This window comes from Toxotes jaculatrix, chromosome 19, assembly GCF_017976425.1.
Source record: "Toxotes jaculatrix isolate fToxJac2 chromosome 19, fToxJac2.pri, whole genome shotgun sequence".
NCBI lineage: Eukaryota > Metazoa > Chordata > Actinopteri > Toxotidae > Toxotes > Toxotes jaculatrix.
Genome location: NC_054412.1, coordinates 1,461,254 through 1,485,917, shown reverse-complemented (window position 1 = coordinate 1,485,917; position 24,664 = coordinate 1,461,254). Strand labels below are relative to the sequence as shown.

Below are 24,664 nucleotides of genomic sequence, written 5' to 3'. Positions count from 1 at the left end.
CTCTACTTTTCATGGCGCTTTCTCATCTTTTTCCAGCTCCATGCAGGAGCTGTGAGGCAGCAGGAGGAAGGTCCAGGTGAACCAACGCCAGCTGGACGCAGACATCATAAATCTTTGTCCTCTGTGGGATCAGTGTAAATATCCTCAGTGTGGAAACACCCAGTCTCAGCTCCTAAATGAAGCCTCCCTGGGGGAATTCAGGTAAAGTGACACTCGTTCAGTAAATCAGGTGGAGAGGTGTGGTCTCTGTCTGCAGGTATGAAGGCTGTCGCTGATATCACCCACTTCCAGCACTGAGCGAGACTTCGTGGAGCAAGGTTCACTCTTGCAAATGGAGCGTCTCCAGGTGTGGGGATTCTTCAGCCTCATTGTTGTCACCGCCGCCCAGAGCACAGCACACAGGTGAAGGGGCAGGTACAGGTAGAGCAGGGGCCTGGCCAATAGAAGGGTCTGTCTAAGGTTCCTTATCAAAACTGAGATATCGTCTAATTTGCAATCTTTACATGTCACGTAATGTCTATATGGTGCATGTTGTATTAAAATAATGTTAAATACAAGATTTCACTCATATATTGTTGAATTTAAACAAAGTATCACAGGTAAACAGTCGTAGTATTGATAAAGGATTGTGGTGTTGAATATGTGCTAAACGATAGTAGTAAATAAGACTGTCCGTATTAAACTGTAACTCATTATTATCTCGTAACACAAAGTAGATCCAGTGTAAACTGTGAATTCTGTAGGTTCTTTAAAGTTTCGGAGAGTTTTGTGAACACAGAAAATCCACCTCCCTCAGATTTGCTTCCCGCAGTGTTTGTGTGTTCAGCCCGACGTGTTTGCTCATATTAACGTGGTTTTTCAGCTCGGCCCCTCGGCCCTCCTACCTGCTGCTGGCTCCCAGATTCCTTCGTCCTGGAGTCCCACCGTCAGTGTCGGTCACCATCCTTACCACCTCATCCGTCCTCGTGTCTGCTCACATTGTTCATGGCAACCAGACCGTGGCCTCTAAATCAGTCACAGCTGAAGGAGGTAAATTGTTTGTTTTCCATCAACAAAATATTGTCTTCTGATTTTAATACAACGTAAAATGATGATTTAACACTGCTGCCAATTTCTCTGTTTAAAGGCTCGACTAAGCTGCTGACTTTGCCACCGGTAAGTTGAGCTTGTCAGTATTTAAGACGAGTCTTTAGATGTTTGTGAAAAGGGTCGACACAATAAGCTGAAGCTTCAGTCTCCATCTCATCCCAGAAATTAAAAAAAGGAAGCACTAAGCAGCGGTTTACTTCACTCGTTTCCAGCTCTGGTGAAGGACAAATGAGCCCAGAGCAAACGCAGATTGTCTGTTTTCAGAGGAGACACTTTTCTTTGAAGTGTAAAATGATGCTTTTGACCAGAAACAAATAGAATCAAGTAAAATTCAGTCAGCTGCTGAGCAGAGCCGAAGCTGAGGCCTGCTCTCTGAGCCACAGCTCAACAACAGTATCTCAGATCTGCATTTTTAAGAGAATAAAACGTACTTTAGTCCGTTGTCCTCCACTGGCTTTGTAGAATTTGAACATTATGGAGGTGTCGAGTGAAAAGACCATGGTGTCCATGTTGTGTCCCTGCAGATCCACGAGAGCGAGTCCAGCTACTGGCATCCCTACAGCCTGGAGGTCAGAGGTCACGTGGGTGGCATCCAAGTTTTCTCCAACTCAACAGACCTGTACTTTGACCCCAAAGGCCTCTCCACCTTCATCCAAACAGACAAAGTGAACTATCTGCCCGGGCAGGTGGTGAAGATCAGAGCGGTGTCCATTCACCCCGATGGGAAACCTTACATCAGCCCGGTGAACATCATCATCAGAGTGAGTCTGAAATTTTACAACACAACATACAGATAGATTTTTATTTTTATATTCCAGCACATCAGTAATCAAACCTCTTCAGTATCAATCAGTCTAAATATTCCCAGTATTCAGCAAAGTCCGTCCATGTTCTCCCCGATCCAGGATCCGAGGGGAAACCTGATCAGACAGTGGCTGTCTGAGGACAGTGTCCTCGGGGTCGTGAACAAAGAGTTTCAGCTGTCTGAAAACCCTCCTCTGGGTGAATGGACCATTGTCTCTACCGTCAGTGTAAGTTTGTGACATCTGAGACAGTGCAGTAAGTTTATGTTACCCGCTGTTACCACGACTGTATGAACCCATCTGTTCTGTCAGCGTGACTCTGATTGTTCCCTAAACCTAAATACATGGTTATTATTGTAAGCACGACAGTGACTGTTCCCAAACCTCAGTTATTTTAACCCTAACCACAATGTTTCCTTAACCTTAACCAGTGGGTAGCGTTTGTGCTTAAAGCTGACCAAACCTTAGCCACGGTGTTGTCTGATGATGCAGTGGATTTAGTTTTCCATCAGTGATTTGTAATAGTTTTGGACAGTTGATGTTATCCTGCTGAAAAAAAGCTTTTTATGTGATGTTCTGGAAGTTGGTGGCAAATCAGTGTGAGTTATGAAGGGGAAGAGTGTTGTAGTGTTTTTCTATGTGAAAGAGTCCAAACAAATATAAAAGCAAGGAAAGGCCTTTAACAGTGTCCATACAGTCCTTTAACGGAACAGTGATATGTCCCCACGGGGCTGTAACGCTCACCATAAACCAGAAAACAAAACTGTTGGATGGATGAAAAATGGAGAGAAACTTTGCTCTCCTTAGCTCCTTTACAGCAGTGAGTCTGTCCTGAGGGTGGCGCCAGAGCAGAGGTCATGTTTCGACTTAGCTTCTGTTTGTTTTACAGGGAGTTTCAAGTCAGAAGCATTTCCACGTGGCTCATTATGGTTTGTGGACGTTTTCTTTATGTTGTACAATGACAGCTAAGCAATTGTATGTTTTAACACATCTACATGTTGCTTTGGCAGAAAATGTTGTTGCATTCTAATTTTGTCAGCATGTAAAATCCACTCACTGTGTGTCTGGTTGCAGTGCTGCCGAAGTTTGAGGTCGTGATAGATGCTCCGGATGCCATTTTTCATAAGGACACTCTGTGGGGCTCCGTCACAGCAAAGTGAGACCAGCACTGTCTCACTCAGTGATGTTGTTTGTATATTAATAATCTTGTTTGTGAATGAGTGAATGAGGATTATTTAAACTGGCTGTGATTTCACCCTCAGGTACTTGTATGGGAAACCTGTGCGGGGAAACATGAACATAACATTCCTTCATCATTTTCATGGTATTGTAGAGACTTATGAAGAAAACAGAGAGGTATGTGATTCAGTTTAAAGGTGGGATTTGAACTGATAAATATATTGATAATTATCTGATAACAACACAAGTTTAAGACTCACTGAGTAAAACACAGAGACGGTTTCCTAATGTTATAAAAAACTGCATTTATATTAGTATATTATTTATTCTGATAATTTGTCAAGTTAAAGCGTAAAATGTTATTATTTGCGGATTTATTTTTTTCTTTTAATGTTTATATTTAAAAATTTGATGACGTCACCACGAAAATGTATTATAATTTTTTGTTTTCTTGACAAAACCAATTAATCACTGAACTAAATAATGTAATTAACAGATAAATTGATAATGAAAATGATCCTCGATGACATCACTGTTACTTTGACTTAGATCGACGGCACCGCAGACTTCACGTTTGACGTTCCTGACTACCATCACATGGGCAAAAGAGCTTTAGAGATGATCTTTAATGAAGGATACATGAATGAATTCCTAACCATTGTGGTTAATGTGACTGAACATCTCACAGGTACAGTTTTTACCTCACAACATCACCTAGGTTTTGTTTTTTTTGACCAGAGAGTGGTAAAGCTTAAACATGGGGATGTCTGTCCGTCTGTAAGACATCTGGACAACTACTGTCCAAACTGTAATGAAATCAGAGAATCAGTCCTAATAATTGTGTCTATACAAAAAAATCTAATGGACAGATTTCTCTTAAACTTCCTTCAGATTGTTTGCTCTGTTGTACTGTACGGTGTGAAGAACACTGTTTTGTTCTGTTTTGCATCACAGTTAAAGTCTTTCCACTACAATAGTTTTGAATTTTAATCAGATGAAGATGACTGATGCTGTGTATTACTGACCATTTCAAATGCTTCTCATCTTTCAGGTCTCACATACAACAGTAAGGCAAAGGTATCACTGACGAAACACAAATATGAACTTTCCTTTGACGGCTATCCCAAAATACTGAGGCCCTCATTAAAGTTCATTGCCAGGGTAAGGTAATACAGTTTCACCTGCAGAATGACTTTATATAGAGTCCCTTATAGCACACTTTCCCATGCACAATAGATTTTACAAACGGCTCTATATTTCTAAATAAAGCGTTTTAACAGCGGTTAATAGTTTATCATTTCTTAATTTTGTAGCTGAAAATTTCTACATACAACAATCAGCCGCTGTCACTGGAAGATCAGCGGAAGACCGTTCAAGTGTCCGTGACACAACGAAAGCAAAGTCCATGGAGTTGGAAAATCGACAGTGTACAAGAAATGATGCCTCGTGCGTCAAACACAACAGGTCCATCAGGAACGCGTCCACGTCCAGAGGAGATGCCGCCTAAAGAAATGGAGTTTCCCATCCCTGCAGACGGAATCATACCCCTCTACATCCAGGTCATGAATGAAACTGAAACTCTCACCATTGATGTAAGTAAGAAAACCCTGCACAGTACAAATTACAAATAAAGTCGACTTTAAAAAGCCGACATGCAGGATAAAAATGATGGGGTTTTTTGTGTGTGATTTTTATCACCTCTGCTGTCCCAGAATGCAGTGCTCTGTAAACACTGTAAACAGCAAACAGCTGGTAAACAGCAAGAGAAACTGAATGCAGTGAATTCTGTGGCAGACTAGAAAAAGATGAAGTAATAAATACTTGAAAACTTGTTGGACCTGTAAAATATCATCAGACTTTAAGTTGGCAGGAGCGTAACAGTGTCACAGGCTGACGGTATATTTACATTAGTTAACATTTTATTGTAAACCCCTCTAAGGTCAACTAAACGAGCACTGTACTGCTGTAAACAACTACCAGATCAGACTCAATAGCACCAGGTGAAACAGCCTGAAACTGAAATCTGTGAAGAAAAAAAAAAAACAAAAAAAAACTTTTTAGACCAAAGAAGCTGCCAAAGATCAGATCAGGACAGAAAGCTAAAACCTTCTTTACATATTTGTCTTTTATGTCCTCAGGCTTCTTTTGAGGACAGCCAAAGTACTCTGCAGCTCTACAGAAGCTACACATCACCCAGTCACTCCTACCTGCAGATTCAGAAACCCACCAAATCTCCAGAGGTAAAGAATAACCTGGCCAGAAGCACTGCTGACATACTGTTGGTCTACAACAGTAACAGTAACAGTAACAGGACATACATTTACTTCACTGTACTGTAAGACCTAAGAACACTTTCAAATATAAATACACATGAAAAAGTCGTTAAAAGTCTGTGGTGGAATAAAACATCAGCATCTTCTCTTCCTTCAGGTTGGTTCACCTGTCATGCTTCGCATTGAGAGGAATTTTCCAATGACTGAGATTCACTACATAGTAAGAAACTTATGATAAAGTTCATGCTCCAATTATTTAATACATGCATGTAACTGATAAACCTTTTCTTCAGTCGTCTGAGGCTTTCACATATAGCGACTTACATTAAAGACATGTAATAAATGTGAATTCTCACATTGTCTGGATCAGGTTTGTATCTATGTTTTCATTTTATAAATCAGATGCCAGATGTCTGTCAGCTTGTTTGGGAGTTTGTCACCTTCCTGCCAAAAACGAAGCATGACCTCCATGACCTTGTTATCGAACATTTTAGGCCTTAAATATTCTAACATATCAAACAATTCACCTTGAACTACACCTTACATTTGTTTTCTGTGTGTGAAGGTGAAGTCCAGAGGTCAGGTGGTTTCCGCTGGGAAAAGCTCTGGTGATCTCACACTGGTTCCGGAAATCTCCTGGGCTCCTTTGGCCTGCATCATCGTCTACTGTGTGCACGCTAACGGAGAGATCGTCAACGATGTGCTCCAGCTGCCCATCACCCAAACTTTACAAAACCAGGTGATTTCTTGTTTCTTTTGTTTTTTTATTACAAGGTAATATTTTATTTGACCTATCTGCCGTGACTTTGTATGATTATGGGTTTTTTACAGCGTCATAGACTCATTTGTCTTGATGTTTGACTTTCAGTTTGATCGTATCTTAGACCTAAAACAAGAAAATTCAATACCTGTACCATGTACAGTGGCGTTTGAATCAGTTCGGTGTGAGAGTGTGGTGATGGTGTATGACTGACCAGACTGTGACTGTGACTGGCAGGTGTCTCTGAACTGGAGCAACACTATGAGGAGGCCGGGTGACGAGGTCACACTGAGGGTCACGGTGGCGGAGCCTGGCTCTCTGGTCGGGATCCTGGTGGTCGACAAGGCGACGCAGGCTTCAGGGTCACACAACGACATCACTGAGGAGAGGGTGAGAACAACAGCTTCAATCTGACCCTCGGTCAAAAAGACAAATGTAGGAGCCTGTAGTCACATGTTTCGTGTTCTGTAAAGACATTTGTTGGTCATATAACACGCTTTGTTGTTTACAACAGTCCAACCTGTGATCTGTGAACACCAGAAGCTTCCAGAACTCCCCGGGGTCCTCTCCAGTTTAATATTTTCCAACAGTAACAGCTCTCCAGCCATATGCTCACCTTCACACACACATTTCCCCTGTATAACATCCCCTGCAGGTACATCTGTGAAAGCCAATCTGCTGCCCCCCGCCCCGGTATCGGTTCAGTGCGTGTTTCATCCTGGCTCCGTCAAACTGGTTTTAAACAAAAGGAGCTTTTTGTGTCCTGCTTAGTGTTGTTGCTCTTTGTAGGCTGCAACAATAGCAGCTCTGAGCATGTTGTTGGTGTTGTTTTCACAGGTGCTGGAGGAGATGATGGAGTACAGCATTCCCATGGCTGACGCCTACTCGGACATTCTGACAATGGGAGATCCATACTCTGTCTTCAAGGTCCGTTTTACTCACCTTCAGAACATTGTCTTGACTTGGCGAGTTACACAGTGTGTTCCATCTAATACATCGTAGAAATGATGATGATGTTTCTGGACTGAACTGTTTCCTTGTCTTTGTGCAGACATGTGGTCTCGTGGCGATGACTGATGCCTCTTTACTCATGATGGACGATCTACTGAGGCCTGTATTTCGTAAGTTTTAAAAATCAACGTTACTGAAAAATCCACCTTTCACTCTCACTTATGTGCAAAGCTAATATAACTGACACTCATCTTCTAAACAGCAGGGGAGGGAATATATACCCTGTCCCAGACAGACGACCCACATCTACATCAACAACAGGAGCCACGAGAGCGCTGGAACTTTCCAGAGACCTGGATTTGGGTGGATACCAACACAAGGTGAAGTTTCAGAAAAATAAAAAGAGTAAAGTGTGGTACAATCTTCGGCCTGTTGCTGAACAACAAATGAACAGTGTCATTTTGAATTCTCCGCAGACCTAACTGATGTGTTTCTAAATTAAAAATCTTGTTTCTTGTCTTTATCTCAGTAATTCAGACACAACAGCGTTAACTCTAACTGTACCAGACAGCATCACAACCTGGACAGCCACCGCCTTCGTCATGTCTGAGAACCTGGGTCTGGGCGTCGTCGAGAGGCCTGCAGAGGTATTTCTATCACTTCAGTGACTTCAAGACCTTCCTCCGCCTATTTATCCTCAATTCTTTTTAATTTATTGCTTTGAAATCTGAATTATTTTCTTATGTCTATTCAGTCTCTCTCTCTCTTTCTCTTTTTTAACCCTTTGAATTCTTGTATTATAAAATAGCAAATAAACTGGTGTTATTACTTCTTTTACTTGTTAATATTAGTGTATATTGTCGTGTTCGTGTTGCTTACACCTGCTGAGATAGTTTCCATGTGACGTTCCCGCAGCTCACAGTGTTCCAGGATTTCTTCCTGTCCTTGAATCTGCCGGCCTTCATCATCCGAGGAGAGGAGCTGCTGCTGGAGATCGTCCTGTTCAACTACCTCCCACAGGCCCTGGAGGTCAGTGTGTTGCTCCGCACACAGTTGGGCTCGATGACTCCTGGATCAGGAGATTCAGAAAATTAGGACCCCGCGTGTCCCTTTGTTCTGACCTTTCTGTTGCTTTCTGCTAACAATCACACAAAGCATGCGCTGCGTTCTGCAGATGTTTGGCTCTACAGCTGTAAGTGATGATGAAAAATGATGATGATGATGATTAAGTGTGTAGACATAGTGTAGAAGATTAATGAGAAGGCTGCCCAGTATAATCTGCCTTCACACATGAACAACATCATATCTACACCAAAGTCCAGGCTTTGTGAAACTTTTTAAATCTAATGTCATTTTAAAGGTAGAAAGTTTTTCCCTCAGTAATTTATTAAGTCTGTCTCCTCATTTAATGGACTGACTCACAGCCATGTTCCATCTCCTCCACTGCTTTAGTTTCTTCTCACACATAGTTTCGTCCGGCGAAGCACAATTCCTCGTTGCCACGTCTCAGAGGACCAATAGAGACGGAGACGCCGGGTAATGTAGGAAAAGAGGCTGACTATAAAAGGGAAATGGGAAAAGTTGAAGAGAAATGTGAGGAGTCTTTGGGGAGTAAACCCTCTGACGATGTTATCATTTCTGTTGGGGGTAGTCACACCGTGGGCCGCAGAGGAATATTCCCCTGTGGAGTTAGACCGTCTGGTGAGTGAAGAACAACGGCTCAATATGTGGATCAGTTTGATGGATATCCCCATTTATGTACTGCCTGTAAACCTCCCGGCCTCAGCCATTGTTCAGTACAGTACTCCAGTATAAATGAGCTTGCCAAAGATAATCCACACCCCTGGTGTTAATCCAGCGGTTTATAAATGTAGGTCGCGGTGAACATGAAGTGATGCTGGATTTCTCAGACTACAGGACGTTATATCTGCTTCATATCAGTGTGCTGGTTCCAGCAGCGTGATATTTACGTGTCACGGTGCACCAGCAGCAGAATACAGCACGTGTCTGATTACAGTCGACTCCTGTGAAATAAATGTGGTTCACGGGGTTAGTGGGGATGTTTTAGGCGTCAGGTTGCTATAATCTAATGAGGCATCAGTGTTTTTAACACCTTACCTCTGAGGACATGAGACAGACATGACCCAGGCACTCTTTCATCTTAAAGTCCTTCTGCACATAAAAGCTTCATAAAACATCACATCAAACCCTCAAAGAGCTTTTGTCCTTATAATTATGTTTTTTAATTTGATCTTTGGTTACAACAACAGGCTCCTGTTGTTTCCTCCCATGCTCTTTGTGTTTGGTTTAACGTGATCTGGGTGGATTCTCCCCGTCTTTGTTGGCAGGTCATGGTGATTGTAGCCCAGAGTGACACCTTTGAGTTTGTCTTCCCGGACAATGAGGAGCTCTCCATGCCCAGTGTTCGTCAGGTGTCTGTGGGGAGCCAGAGCGGGACGTCCGTCCTCATTCCCATCAAGCCGCTGGTCCTCGGAGAAATCCCCATCTCTGTGAAAGCTGTGTCCTCCACGGCGTCCGACTTCGTCCGCACGACGGTGCTCGTCAAGGTGCTCTGAGAAAATGACACAGGGAAAGTCAATAACTGGGAGTTTAAATAATGTGTTTAAATGAATATAGAACAATGAGATCTAATTAGGTACAAATGGAGATGAAACACAACACAAATTTTGGGAACCACTGGGTCAGTGTTTCACACTGATACGAGCAGAAGCTTCTAAATCTGATGCTCTGAGCTGAAAGTGAAGCAGCCTGTGAACAAAACATCCTGACCAGTGAGAGCTGAAGCTTGAAGCTGTCAGACTGTGTTTATCAGAGCGTCTGTCAAACTGCTGCAGCTCCAAGACAAACACAAAGGAAGCTCTTCTAAGGAAATCGAACTTCATCCACTGTAACCCAAGAAATCCTGACCTGGTTTACGGCCCTGCCTTTCCCAGAAATATTACTCACCAGATTTGTTTGCATGTTGTGATTTCATCTTTCACTGCTGTTGATTCTTCAGGCTGAAGGACTCGAGCAGTCGTTCTCCACCTCACTGCTGTTTGAGGTTTCTGCATCACAGCCGAGCCTTTCCAGAAACGTCACGTTCACCTTCCCAGCATATGTTGTGGCGGGCAGCGCGAGAGCTTCGGTGACGGCCGTTGGTATGTAAACACGCTGAGTCAGAACCTGCCGGGAAACCGATTCAGGCTCAGATCACCTGAGGCCTCAGGCTGATTCCTGTAAATCAACAGAACAAAAGTAAACTATTGATTCCTAACTAACAATAGGTTTAATGTATATACAACAACACATGATCCAAGGTTCGTTAAACCACTGGATCTACTGGCCCTTTGACCTGTGCCTCCCATATTTAAAAAAACTTAAATTAAACATCACAACGTCACACATATGTGCTCCAGCGTGTTTGACACATCAGACACATGTGTGATAAACAACATGGATTACAATAACCAGAGGTGGTTTCTTCATGTTTGAGGGTGATGAAAACCATGAAACACACTCGTTCAAACAGCTGCGCAGGAAGTTACACATGTGCAGACGTTCAACATGAACACATGTGCAGCACAACATGCAGCAGCCGGCTGAGGTCAGACTTTCCTGTACACTCAGGTGATGAATGTGGGAGATTCAGGAGATTGAGTGATGTTAAAGGTGAAGCGTCAGCAGTGAAGAGGAAACTGCTGATGGAGCAGTGACATCACCTGTGAGATAACACACTGAACACCTGTCTGATGAAGTAAATGAACACCACCTTAAAATCTCGTCTTTTCTGATCTTCACTGTTGGGTGTGGCTGCACCACACCTGTCAGTGGTGTCATGGTTATGCTGGGCGTGGTCAGAGGTGAACCACAGAGGTGCTCCAGCACCACTAACAAGGTCCTGCCTCAGAGAGCCCAGCACCAGGAAATACTCTGCCCCTTAAAAAACAAGATAAATGAATAAACTGTTGGCGTTTTAATGACGGTTCATGATGTTTTTATAATCTAATCTCTGGACCTGAGAGAAGTATTTATGGTTTCCCGTAACATCACAAAAGCTTGATTAAACCTTTGTTTCCAAAAGAAACACGACTCAGAAACAGCTCGATGAGATATTTGGATCTTATCAGCATGAATGAATAACCCACAGATCTGAGGATGAATCTGAGATCATCACACTGACAAAGTGCAGAAGTCAGAGAGGTCGAGTCTGAGGACTTCTCAGAAGACAGAAGTCTGTGACATTCAGCACTGATGTTTCCTATCATGACTAAGATGACTCTCAGTGTTATTCATCCACCACTACTGTGACTCATTTACTATGTCCCCCGAGGTTTAGCTCCACCAGAGGAATGATTTCTGCTTCCAGATCGACAAAATATTTGTTTCACTCTGCTGCTGCAGTGGAGCTCCTCCACCCACAGCCTGCTGATGCGATGCCACTGTTTAGTTTGGCTCGGTCAACTGTTAACATTACTCTTCTCCCCGGTGTTTCTCATCATGTCCGATTTGTCTGGTTTCCATGGCGATGAAGGTGACATCCTCGGCCCGTCCATCAGCGGCCTGGACTCTCTGATCCAGATGCCTCACGGCTGTGGTGAACAGAACATGATCAACTTTGCTCCAAACATCTACGTCCTCCAGTATCTGAGGGCTACGGGACAGGCTGACCAGGAGACCACAGACAGGGCCAAAGACTACATGATGAAAGGTAGAGCACGGTCACGGATGATGTCACGGTAACACAGGTACACGATACACACAAAGAAGACCTGCTGCCTTCCATCAGCAGCTTCGGTGCCATAAGAGAAAAAGAAGAGAGCACAAAGGGAGCAACAGTGAACGTCTGTCTTTATGAGCAGCCTTTAATCTTTAAAAACTGTCTTTCTACTTCAAAATTCTCCTTCAGCTTGATTTAGTTGAAATATGAACCGAGGTGATGGCGTGAATCTCTGCTGCCCTTTTCCTCAGGGTATGAGCGAGAGCTGTCCTATCAGAGAGTGGACAGCTCCTTCAGTGCGTTCGGAGACCAGGACTCATCTGGAAGCACCTGGTGTGTTACAAAGCAGTTTGCAAAATGTGGACAGACAACAGCTGTGTTTCAGCTTCTCAGAAACACTGATGAAAGACACTCCGTCTCCGCAGGCTGACTGCTTTCGTGCTGAGGTGTTTCCTGCAGGCGCGGCCGTTCATCAGCATCGACGCCCACGTGCTGCACGGAGCGGCGTCCTGGTTGGGATCCCAGCAAGGGGCTGACGGGAGGTTCGAGGAGCCCGGCCGGGTGATCCACACCGAGCTCCAAGGAGGCCTGGACGGCCCCGTCTCCCTCACAGCCTACGTCCTCATCGCCCTGCTGGAGGACAGTGAGATCAGGGTGAGTCAGTAAATGTTTGTATGTCTCCTTCTGTACAGGTTAGAGACTAATGGACACACTGTCTGTCAGGCTCAGTATGAGAGCCAGGTGTCCGCGGCCCTGGTCTTCCTGGAGACCCGTCTGGCTCTGGGAGTCCCCAGTAACTACAGCCTCAGCCTGCTCAGCTATGCTCTGGCTCTGGCCGGCAGCTCCAACGCCAACACGGCTCTCAGCAAACTGATTGGACGAGCTGAGATGAGAGGTACGATAACAGGTGTATGGAAGTGACATCAGATAACCACTGATAAAAAACAGTTCTAATGTGACCAGGAAACAGTGTAGCTCACATGACGGCTGCATCTCCTCTGACTGTGCTCTGTGATTAGATGGCGTGCCGATGTGGTCCTCCCCAGACGCCGGCCTGTCATCGTCGTGGCAGCCTCGCTCGGCAGACATTGAGATGGCGTCCTACGTGCTGCTCTCTCTGCATAAACTGGGCCACGTCACGGAGGGCCTCAGCCTCATGAAGTGGCTCAGTCAGCAGCGTAACCACAGAGGAGGGTTTGGAAGCACTCAGGTCAGATCTTAAAAAAAAAAAAAGTATGATGATGTCAAAACAAATAATGTGGAAATGATGTGACCACATCAAACACTGGCTCATTTAAAACAACTTTGGTTTGGTGATATTTTTCTTCATTATCATCACCATGAACACACGCTGCAGTTTAATTTGACTCAGACACACACACACACACACACACACACACACATACTCAGCAGAGCACCGAATGGCACAGACAAAATGGTGAACTACTGCCTTTTATGTTGCGTTACTGCCACCAACTGTTACCTCCCTCTGCAGAAACCTTCGCTTCACATCACCTCTGTCTTTAATGCGTCCGTGTGTTATTAGAAGGTTCAACACAAACAAAACAAAAAACAAACTTTAGTTACCTTTAAAAGGATTTAAAGTTTCAGACAACTGGATTTATACAAAGGGAGAAATCCCCATCTGTGTCACTTCAGGTTTAAACTGTGGTTAGTGTCACATCAGGAGACTGTGGCCGTCTGAGCATGTGCTGACTAAAGGATAATTAACCCCTTAGCACACACGGACACTTACACATGCACGAACATGCACGAACGAATGTCAGATGCTACGAGGAACAAAAAATCTAAATAGTGTGTCAGTGGCTCCAAATACAATACAAAGGTTTTTCCCAGGCAGGCAAACATTCCTGTATTTACCCACAGAAAACAGATGCACACACACATGTGAAATAGCAGGAACGCAGCTACACTCACACACACAAAGGTACACAGCTGTAAACAGGAAATCAGCAGCGATTATCAAAGCGAGTCCGTCAGCGACTGAACTGTAACAGAATATTTTGCAGCAGATGTGTGAGGTCGAATCAGACACGCACAGATATGAATGTGTAACGAATCTCATTCCTGTCTCTCAGGACACAGTCGTGGCTCTGCAGGCTCTGTCCACATACGCAGCCTTTGGCACGTCTCACGACTTCGACCTCACCATCAGGGTGAACACCGATCCCTCAACCAGCGTCGCCTCCTTCCACATCCACCAGAGCAACTACCTGCTGCAGCAGAGTCAGCAGGTAAGGTGAGCCGTTATGGCTCAGCATCAAATGTGGTCGATAACCAATGAGAGCTCACATCACACAGAGGTGAGACAGATGCTTTAATGAGATAAAACCTTTATTTGAACTGTCAGTTGACAGTTGTCATCATTTAAGGTTCAGACCAGATTCTCACCTTAAAACCTCTGAGCTGAAATCTGAACTCAGCAGTTAACTGATGGACCTTCACATGTTAAAAACAGAATCTGACGTTCTGAATGAAGTGGCTGATGTGGAGGCAGGACACGGTACGATTGGTCTCGTGTTGTTATGTTTCAGATCGAGCCGGAGGAGGAGCTGGACCTCCAGGTGACCGCAGTGGGCCGTGGACTCGCTCTGTTTCAGGTACAGGACTGTTGGTCAGTGACACAGAAGGAGTCTCTAACCACTGGGAAAGTTTAGCGTGGTTCCAAACCTCTGAATCATCCCCCACATCTCACATTGGTTCACTAATGGAAAACAGCTTCTGTGTCGACTGAGACGAGTTTGGCAGCTCTGATCCTGGACCTGCTACTGATCCTGCTTTTCAGAATTTGGGTCCTTGAAGTCTTGAGAAAACAAAAGTGAACTAATCTTCCAGTACAGAAAAAACATTTAAAGGGTTTCCGATGCAAATCAACGTGCCTCCAGTGTTTTTCTAAAATCTGGTTTCATTGCTTGCTCACTGGGTCAGATGCATTAAAACCATTTACGACTGACAACAGTTTTGGAGCTGGCTTTCAAACGTAACTCACTAAACATGAAGTCAGATCTTTTTTTTAAAGTAAAGGTGTTAAATCCATGACAGCGGCACCTTCTCTTGGTCACATCATTCCTTTAAATCTTATGGTGATTTCACACAAAATTAAAAGATAAAGCCAAAACTAAACGACTGAGCTGCTCGGTTCCTGATCCTACTCAGCCTGATTTTCCCTCTCGTCCTCTTCTCGTCCGTCAGCTGAACGTGTTTTACAACGTCAGGAACGTGGAGCTGATGAGGAGGAGACGACGCGCCGACCAACACGAAGCGTTTCACCTGTACGTCGAGCTGTTTGACACAGAAATGGACTCAGCACATCTGTACATCTGCACCAGGTGAGCAGCTCGGCTCTCTGACAGCTGCCCCTGCTCTGTCCCTGAGTCCGGGTCTGTCACAGATTACTTCTGGTTCCGATACATGACTTGCATGTAAATAATGTTGAATTGAACTAACAGAATGAGTGATACTTTCAGTGATACCGCTTTGTAATGTGTTCACGTTGTTGCGTCGCCCTCTGCAGCCTGTCAGAGGATCTGGGCCTGAGTTCGACGGGCATGGCCATCCTGGAGGTTGGTCTGCTGAGTGGCTTCAGTCTGCCGGTGGTCGGCATCCAGGCTGAAGGGGTCATAAAGAAAGTGGAGACACAGCCGGGGAAAATCATCCTGTACCTGGACTCTGTGGGTGTCACACTGTGCTGCGTCTGCCTGCTGGTTCTCTGTCTGAGGCGAAAGACGAGAATATAAAATGTGAATGTGTTTCCAGGTGACGACAGATGAGCTGTGTCTTCTGATTCCTCTGGTCATGGAGTACAAAGTCGCCAAAGTCCAGGAGGCAGCTGTTCTCATCTATGATTATTATGAACCAAGTAAGGCCACGGTCCAGTAATCACTGTGTGCAGTTACTTCTCCTAACGCTGTTCCCACGGAGGGTTCATCTACAGGAACACACTGCCTGCACCAAATCACTACTTTATCAAACAGCCTGAAAAAGCTTCAGAACAAATGACAATTATTTAAACATAAACACATAAACAGTAATTATATTAATTATATAAAGGCTTTAAAAATTGATCGTCGCCTGATACTGAAAATTAAAACCAGAGGATGTTCACATTTCACAGTTTACATTCCAGAAATATAGAAACTGAACAAACACAACTTGCATATAGGTAGAGTCATGTTCAGCCTTTGACCTCTGACCTCTGACTCTTCCTTCCAGGACGCAGGACGGTGAGGACGTATAAATCAGAGTGGAGGAGTGACATGTCCACCTGCTCCTTCTGTGGTGAGGACTGCAGCGAGTGCAGAGTGGACAGCTATTACGAGCTCAGTGCTGCATCGCACAGCGGCCAAAACGTCCTGCTGACCACTGTACCACCTGCTCTGCTCCTCCTCTTCATCATCAGCGTCAGCGTGTAAATAAAAAGGAATAAACCCTGGTTCAGCTTTAGATGTATACATTTGTCAGGGTGTCTGCGTTTACCTGCACAGTGAGACATGACTGATACTTCCTCCCTTCACTTTTGCTTTTTGTTACTTTACTGTGATGTTTGAGCTTCGCTGTGTAAAATGTGTCCAACAGTTAAACCTGAGAAATGTACAATATTTACATATTTGTAGATTCTTGATTTTCCTGTGAGGAAGAAGGAGCAGAGTATTTTAAAACTCTGGGAAGCTCGAAGACATTTTTAAATTCACAGGTTAAAATCACCAGGAAACTTATTTTAAATGGTGTCGTTCGTCTGTAAACTGGAAGATTTAGATTCAGGGTGAAACATGTACATTCCTACACTGGGAGTTTTGACTGAACAAACCAAAACTAAAAGAGTTTATGTCAGGGGAGACCTAAAACTCAGGACACTTCGGTGTCCACTTCAGTTAGTTTGATGCTTCAGAAGAATAAGGACAGATCAGAGAGGGACACGGTTCAGCTGCTGGGATGTTTTTAGTGAACCAGAAACAAGCCAGCGGGATGAAGGAGATCGGCTGAGCTCCTGAGAATCCAAACCAACTGTACAGCTCTGCAGAGCTTTCCAGGCTCAGTTCCTTCATCCCTCTGGTTGTGCAGCAGCTTTACTGCGTCGTTTCCAGCAGATGCTGCTGGTTTTAGCAAAAAAGCTAAAACATGACTCCAAATGAACGATGCTGTTCCATCACTGCTGGACGTGGAAATACGCAGGTGTTAGCTTACATGTTCGTCAAAGCAACTTAATGAGTTTACAGGATGTGAAGACTGTGCGTCTGTCAGTTTCACTTTTTAATATTAAAAACACTGCATCATTTGTAGTTAGGCAAAAATACCTGTAGCAACAGGAATGGCAGTGCCACCAGCAGCTGTGACGCTTGTTCTGAAATAAACAACATGTGCAGAATCTGAATCATGAAAATATTCTTTGCAGCTTTGTTTTTTTTTGTTCATCCAACTCAAGCAGGTTGATTGACACTGGGCTGTGTTATGCTAATAGCAGGTCATGTATCCTGGAACCGCCAGATGTTTCTTATTACAGACGCCTCTGGTGTATGATGCATGTAAGGCTCAAGGCAAAGTTTTTTTTTGTGTGTGTTTAATTGATTGACAGGCGTCTCATTCTATTACAATCATGTCAATCATGTCAGCACCACCTCAGCTCCACTGAGCTGAAATCTGTTCAGGTTTCTGACAGATTCTAACAAAAAGGAAACAGGTCAGAAATCCTGGTGACAATAACTGATGTACAATTTTTTATCCACCATATAAATTCCTTTTGAATTCATCCTGTGACCCATTAAGTCTGTCTGTGATCCCTGGAGGGGTCCTGACCCCAGGTGGAGAACCAGCTGTGACAGAGGACTGGAGCAGCCTCACAGTTTTTCCTGCCTTCATCAAATTAATGACAGAAGGTAAAACAGCTCTAAACAATCCATTTGAAAAATTCACCCTGTGGACATTAACCTCAGTTGGCAGAGTCACTTTAATCAGACTGTGACCATGACGAGAAAAGCCTCCAAGCACAAGCAGAAGCATGAGAGTCACTTGAAGGCCTCCCATAAATCTCCATACTAAAGCAGGTATGCTGCCGAACGCTGCAGGAGCACGATAAATCTTCGCGACAATCAAAGTGATGGAGGCATAAACATTAACAACACGGCGTCATAACATCAAAGATCCAGCGAAGATGGACAGCTTGAACTTTCCAGTTCAGAGAAGCATCGAGCGGAGCTGAGAAAGTCTGACCACATGTGGAGGTGAGAAGCAGGTGGGATCAATATCGCCAGCGTTTATCTGCCCTCTGGCTTTTAATGGCCTCAGACGTTCTGGTTCTGCCTCATTACAACTGACCTCCTCTGGAGGTGCACAGTGCCCTGTGGGTCACCGTCTGCACGGATCGTAGGAGCGTTTGACGCCAGGATGAGTAAACTGATAATAATAAGCTGCTACAGTCTGAGGCTGATGAATGTCATTCGTTTAGCAGGTCATGAACCAAAGCACTGGACAACACTCTGACCTGATGATGGCGCTAGATGAAAAGTTAAGCAATCACCACAGTTATTACAATTCACCCTGAGGGAAAGTGTGTGCAGTGAGAATGTGACTCTCAGACTCTCACTATGAGAAAGAAGCAAGTTTGGATTCTAATTTATTGTGGACGGAGCAGATCTCACAGCCAACACAGATCGAAACCACCATGCTGGACCGGTGTTCTCATCGCTCAGCCTCGAGAGTGTGTACCAGATCCTGTCAGAGTATAAACACGAACACAGAGGCTAAATATTCTCTCCAGAGAGCTCCTAACTCCAGGCACCGGCCTCTTAATGCATCATCTGTCAGCGAGCAGAGCTGCACCACATGTACGGCTCACTCAGTCAACACATGCAGTGCAGACCGCTCCGCTCATTCTCATCAAACAATGCAAGAATGGCACAGTTACACAGCACTGGCGCTACCATATTTCAAGAGAGCGCTTTGGATGAAGGACATGAGCCATCAGAACATGCATCTGGGTTCAATCAGCGTCCGGAGCTGGACCAGGAAAGTTGTCTCTCTGTTGAATTCCTTTCAGACCCCCTAAAAATTCCTGCAGGGGATTATGGATAGTGGATCAATTACAATTCAACTGAACCTGCTGTGTGACATGGAGCTTTATCCTGCTGGGGGTCGCCATTAGAAGATGGTAAACTGTGTCCATAAAGAGATGAACATGGTCAACGACAACACTCAGACACACTGTGACATTCAGACCATGATCGACGGCTTTAAGGCCCAAAGTGAACCAAGAAAACACCACCCACACCATCACACGACCACCACCACCAGCCTGGACTGCTGGATTCTGATCCTACCACCTGCAGCTCAGCAGGAATCCAGATCCATCAGACCTGGCTACGTTTTTCCAGTCTTCATCCGTCCAGCTTTGGTGAACCTGTGTCCACTGCAGCCTCAGACCCGTGGTCTTGGCTGACAGGACTGGAACCTGACGTGGTCTCTCCTGTTGTAGTCCGTCCTCAACCAGTTTGGACATGTTGCTCATTCTGAGATGGTTTTCCCAGCTTCACCACTAGGTGGCAGCCTTGCTTTAGGAAAAAAAAAACTGGTCTTAATTTCTCCAAACGACAACTTTCCATGACACAAAGGTAACGACGGGAAACTTTTTATAGAGGCTTTCACATGGGCTGCATAAGTTGAGGCTGTGTGAGCGTCGAGCCTCTCTGGCTGCCACTGTTAATGGGAGGCAGATGGACCTGGCCTGCACGCTGCAGACTAATGAGGGAAATATGGAATCAGTGGAGGTTTCACACAAGCAGGCAGACTGGATGCTGATTGTATATTTTGCTCTGTCGCTGTCAAACAGAGAGGAGGAGCTGATCCAGTTACTCTGCTCGGAATAATGTAGCTTGACATTTCGAGACCACGAAAAAAGAAGGTTCAGGATTCATTTTGGAGAGTAACATTTAAAATATCACGAATCTGCAGCAGATTAAAAAGCGATAATCCTGCTTTTGAGCACTACAGGCACATTTTCAGCTCCTACTTTATAACTAATTTTCTTTACGTGCACATTTCCAAGAAAAATAGCCTTCACGTGGTGAGCAATAATATGGAAACAAGCTGATGTTGTCTGTAAACCAAGCTGCTATTTTACAGCCTACTTTGCAGTCTGAATGTGGATTTAACTAAACCCCATTCAAAAGGCAGAGCTCCATAAAGCGGCCCCCGGAGAGGATGAGGTCAAAGCTCAGAAACTCGTTACACAAGCCTGAACGATTCAGTGTGATGTTTGAGAAGACGATGAGGACGACACACAAGACAACACACGCAAAGCTGGCCAAGTTTCTCTTCAGCCTGTACAGCCAGACCACACACACACACACACACACACACACACACACACACCTGTGTTTAAACTACAGCGTGTTTAATCAGAGGAAAGTTGACTGAGGGTCTAAGACCTGATTTTTACATTTTTCCTGTGTAAGTGAAGGAAAAAGGACGTGAATCCTTAACTCTGCTCTGATCAGTATTTTCAGCCAAGCTAAGCAGCACGTCTCTCTGAACGCCAGTGAGTCCAGACCGAAATATCTCAACAACCGTTTGATTTATTCCCATGAAATTTTGTACAGACATCCGTGTTCCCCTCAGGAAGATGCCCACTGACTGTGGTGATGTCGTCGCAAATACTCGCTCCATGAGCCACTGTTTGCTAACAACTGGCCTTGTGTTCACAGATGGTTTTACTAACGTGGCCCAAAAAATAAATGAATGCAGCTTCAGCTACAACACGAGTGTCAGTATTTCAGTACAGTGTCAAAATCCTCAATGTTTTACTTTACCCAAGTATCTAAATTCAAAGTTCTGAATGTTGAGAAGCTTATTTTACATTTGGCTCTTATCTCTAACGGTTTAGCAGCGCTGAGCTGCCGGTCCCAATCTGGCATCTGTCTGCTAAAGTGACCTTGTTTATCACTTCTGTAACAGACAGCAGAAACCTGTCAGGCCAAGTTTTCACTGATGATCAGTCCAGCTGACAGTTACATGTTTGTTAGTGTTGGCTCCTTGTTTAGGAGTAAATCTGTAACCTCAGACACCCAAGTGGCCCTTTAATTCTGGGTCTTGTGTGTGAGTGTTGAACTCCAGCAGCTGTGATGTTATCTCAGAGGTATGGCCAACAGATCGACTGTCTGGTGGCAGCGGTTTTAATAAGGCCTGGATCAGACCAGCGCTGATGATTCTCAGGATGTGATCGCCCCTTCAGTTTGTTTTCCTTGGTCCAAATCAGAATGGAACGGTCTGATTTTTTTGTTTGGCTCTTTCAGCTTCATGCTGACCAATTAGAAGTCGACCAGCTCGTAAATCAAAGTCATATTTTATTTATTGGACAGAGTTTTGGTAACACGTCATCCCGCCTGGTTCGGAGTTTTTGGCAGTTGGAAACAGTCAGACTCATGTCAGTCCGGCTCTGGATGATGGAGCAGGCTGCTGTAATTTATCTTCTGCGGTGGAACACATGAAGAAGTAGCTGAATGCTTTTGCTCTACTTGGCTTTCTAAGCACGATGAGTAGCCCTTTAAGACCTGTAGGGGCATTACTTTGAAGAATCTGAATGAATGGCTGAGTATAGCATCTAGCATTTAAAGCTCAGTACAACCTGCCCTGCTTTGTTCCTGTAGGCTGCTGTGATCATATGGAGACTGAAGAGAAGACCTGCAGACTCTGCTCAGGTCTGAAAAAGTATCTCACAACCTCTCTATGTCTTTCAGACGAAACAGGAAAAACAAATCTGTATCTTTAGTTTAAGTTACAGTCAGCGATTCTAATCCAATACGATATTATCTTGCCAATATTTCACTTGCTTTGTCAGAACTCACATTATTTGGAATTACACGTCTTCATCTCTGTAACATAAGTCATCTCTCTAATTACACCGTCCGTCTGGCACCTGAGGGGACAACAAAACCAAAAAGAGATTTTCAAATAGTTTGTGGTTTGTGTTTCTTCAGTTTCCGAGCACATTCACCTTCAATCTGTTCTACATGGTGTAAAACAACATACAGTATAATGCAATCTGATTGGCCGAGGATGTGTTTCAGCCATGGTAATAACGCCCATTAAGGCTCGACTGGATGTACTGGTTATTCTGGCTGCTCTCCAGTAACTAAAGAGCCAATTATTAATTTCTTGGTGCATGTAAAGCACTTTGTATGAACCGTCTGAGACAGTCTGTGTGCACGCTAAGACCTTGGCTGACCATGATACTTGTTGCATCACTGCAGAGCCTGTAACCACAGCAAAGGGTCTTATTACTTGACTATTTATGCCACAGTGATGTAAAACATGCTACAGTCGCCTTTTTCATTGAGATTACGTGATTTTGGAACGACTGATGTATGTTCCTTATGTAAAAACAGGGCAGAGGTTCTTTTCTTTCATGCCTTCTGAGAACATTCAACCAAAGAGCACAATGAATCTGACATGTGGCAGCAGAGACGTTGATGTAACGTGTTCGTTAAGACCTCCTCCAAAGAAAAGAGATTTAGGATGGAGAGCACATAAACATCAGAGAAGTGCTTCAATGTGCTGGAGCTCAAACATGGACTGATATGCTCAGACTGACTATAATGATTTATGTAGTAAAGTTACTGTATTGGAAATGATTAAATTGTATTGTGTTACATAACACTGCAGGGGAAAGATTTCTGTCTGCAGGCTGCAGAGCTGGAGCACAAGAACACAAATGTTTCTTCACCTGCCAACTGGCTGCTGGTTGGTTAACCCGACATGTCACTGTATGAAACCTTGTTAGAGGACATTCAGATGGCCTGCATCAAAATCTAATTCTAAAACTTCAGTTGATTATGTTCCTACATGGTGCATGTTCACGTAGAAATTCACGTTTAATCAAATTTCTCAAAATTTCCTACATTAAACGTCTCCAGCTTACAATCCTTTGTCCTCATTACACAACATGCTGATAGAGGACGCCGAGGACGAGAGTTGGCCCCTGAGAAGAAAATGTGATGCAGCAAAAACTGTGTTGGATAAAACTAAACCAATCCAGTGATCACAGATACCAAAACAAGATTATATAAGAAATAAAGTTATATCATCATCTCATTTTCCACAGCGACAGCCATGTAATGTTTTCACATTCAGTAATTATCTCTTAATAATGATGAAATTAAATGAATCCAGTGGAATTTTAACTCATTCATGTCAGACTCACTGTTCACTGTCCTTCAGCCGAGTTTGTTTGGCTGCACTGGAAACAGAAACAGCAGCTTAGAACTGTACTGAACTGTACTGTTTCACATACTTAAAACAGTGCAGTGCAGTTTAACTTGTATTAATGTAATGTAAGCCACAAACTGAATACTCCAAACACAATTATATCACATTAACACTTCTTCACCTCAGAACAACAGAGCTTCATTGTTCTTTGAGGAGACGTTAGGGTGAGAACATCTTCCAAACCCGCAGCAAACATCACACGGAAAAACCTTTATCTTGGTCGGAGACCAGGTGCGATGTCATGAGTAAAACCAGCCGATCGTGACTGAAAGCTGGCTGATCCGAGCGCCGCTCCGAGCCGGCAGGAAGCGATCGGCTCATCATGAAGACTCATGGAAAAGACCGCTGGGTCGTCGTCCCTCTGCCTCTAAACCAGCTTACTCATATAAACACAGTCTGGGGTTAATGATTCAGAGGAGCCCAAACATTACAACAGTTTCCACTACAGCTTCACATCGTGCTGCCATGTGGAAGAAGAGCTCGGACACTTAAAAAGATAAAGTACTAATATCACAGCAGAGAGAATAATCAGTAAACTGTGCAAATCTCCCAGAGTTATGAGGTTTTCATCTGACAGCGTGAAAATCTCTTTGAAACTGGAGATACAAGGTTTTCCTACTCAGCAAAGTGAGAAACTGTCTGGTTAAAACTTTTCTGTGTTGGAAGAAAAAATGTATTTTTATTTATTATTTTTTAATGGTGGGAGAAGGATTCAGATCCTTGGCATCAATAGAAGTGATTAGTATCACTAATTATGCTGAGTGGCCACTGTTATATAATCCATGTGTTATCACTATCTTCATTATTATTACTGCATGCAGCAGCATTTTAGTGTTGTAGCTGGAGTGAGTGGAGTTAAATTTAAATGTTTTACTCTTGAGTCGATGAATCAGTCTCCAGAGAATTAACCCTGATAACTTTGGTGAACCCCAGACTTTTCTTCTAATCATGAGGCTGAACTATCCAGTGCGTTGCCATGAAAATGTGGTTCACACACTGATCATGTCACATCAGGGGGAAGTTGACATTTTACCCAGAAACAACACTTTTAATTAGCTTCTATCATGTTAAATGTAGAAATTCACTTTACAGCCTATAATCTGCCTCTGGAACAAACCCCGCTGCCTCTGTCAGGGTTTAAAGCTTCTCCCAGTGTGGCACCAGTACAGTGGAAAAGCAGTACGAGCAGCTGCTGGCGGAGCTTCAGCGAACTCGGCATCACAGCGACTGATGGACGAGCTCACGCTGATCTCAGCAAAGAGGCTGGTGTCCATCCGCCGACGATGAGCTCAGGGAAGAATTAATGTGTTTAAGTGGGGAAACGTCACCTTCCCAAGAATGTTCATTGGTTGCAGTTAACGGTGATGTAAGCAGAAAGCCGAGCAGTGATTTATGAACGGAGACATAAAAGCAAGAAAGAGGGGAGAGAGAACAGAGGGAGGCGAGGTGAAAGGTCGGGCTGCTGGGCTCCTGCTGGCGTCGGCCAAAGGAATGATGATTGGCAGAGAAACCAGACAGTCTGCTGTAAGTCATCCTCTGCCTCCATGTTACACAAGAAAAAAAGAAAAAAAGAAAAATGCAGCGTCATGAAAACTCAGCGGTCAGTTTTCAT

At 44.1% G+C, this 24,664-nt stretch overlaps 1 protein-coding gene across 1 annotated transcript; it reads left to right on the top strand.

Annotated features, from left to right (window-relative positions):
- Positions 1–331: 331 nt before the first annotated feature.
- Positions 332–16,208, top strand: cd109 (CD109 molecule). Its single transcript, XM_041064945.1, has 33 exons — positions 332–402; positions 863–1,029; positions 1,127–1,155; positions 1,614–1,850; positions 1,995–2,120; positions 2,782–2,821; positions 2,967–3,048; positions 3,155–3,248; positions 3,621–3,759; positions 4,123–4,232; positions 4,385–4,663; positions 5,210–5,311; positions 5,502–5,564; positions 5,910–6,083; positions 6,342–6,494; positions 6,942–7,031; positions 7,156–7,225; positions 7,318–7,435; positions 7,585–7,702; positions 7,971–8,084; positions 9,404–9,622; positions 10,075–10,216; positions 11,590–11,766; positions 12,027–12,108; positions 12,201–12,429; positions 12,499–12,670; positions 12,795–12,985; positions 13,875–14,030; positions 14,331–14,396; positions 14,989–15,125; positions 15,311–15,467; positions 15,553–15,655; positions 16,009–16,208. The coding sequence occupies exons 1-33, from the start codon at positions 332–334 to the stop codon at positions 16,206–16,208; spliced, it is 4,407 nt and encodes a 1,468-aa protein (XP_040920879.1).
- Positions 16,209–24,664: the final 8,456 nt, after the last annotated feature.

Excerpts from the sequence above, each read along its gene's own strand:
- cd109 (XM_041064945.1), top strand. The coding sequence starts at position 332 with ATGGAGCGTCTCCAGGTGTGGGGATTCTTCAGCCTCATTGTTGTCACC. Across the intron at positions 5,312-5,501 it reads AACCCACCAAATCTCCAGAG|GTTGGTTCACCTGTCATGCT; the intron begins GTAAAGAATAAC and ends CTCTTCCTTCAG. Across the intron at positions 6,084-6,341 it reads CCCAAACTTTACAAAACCAG|GTGTCTCTGAACTGGAGCAA; the intron begins GTGATTTCTTGT and ends TGTGACTGGCAG.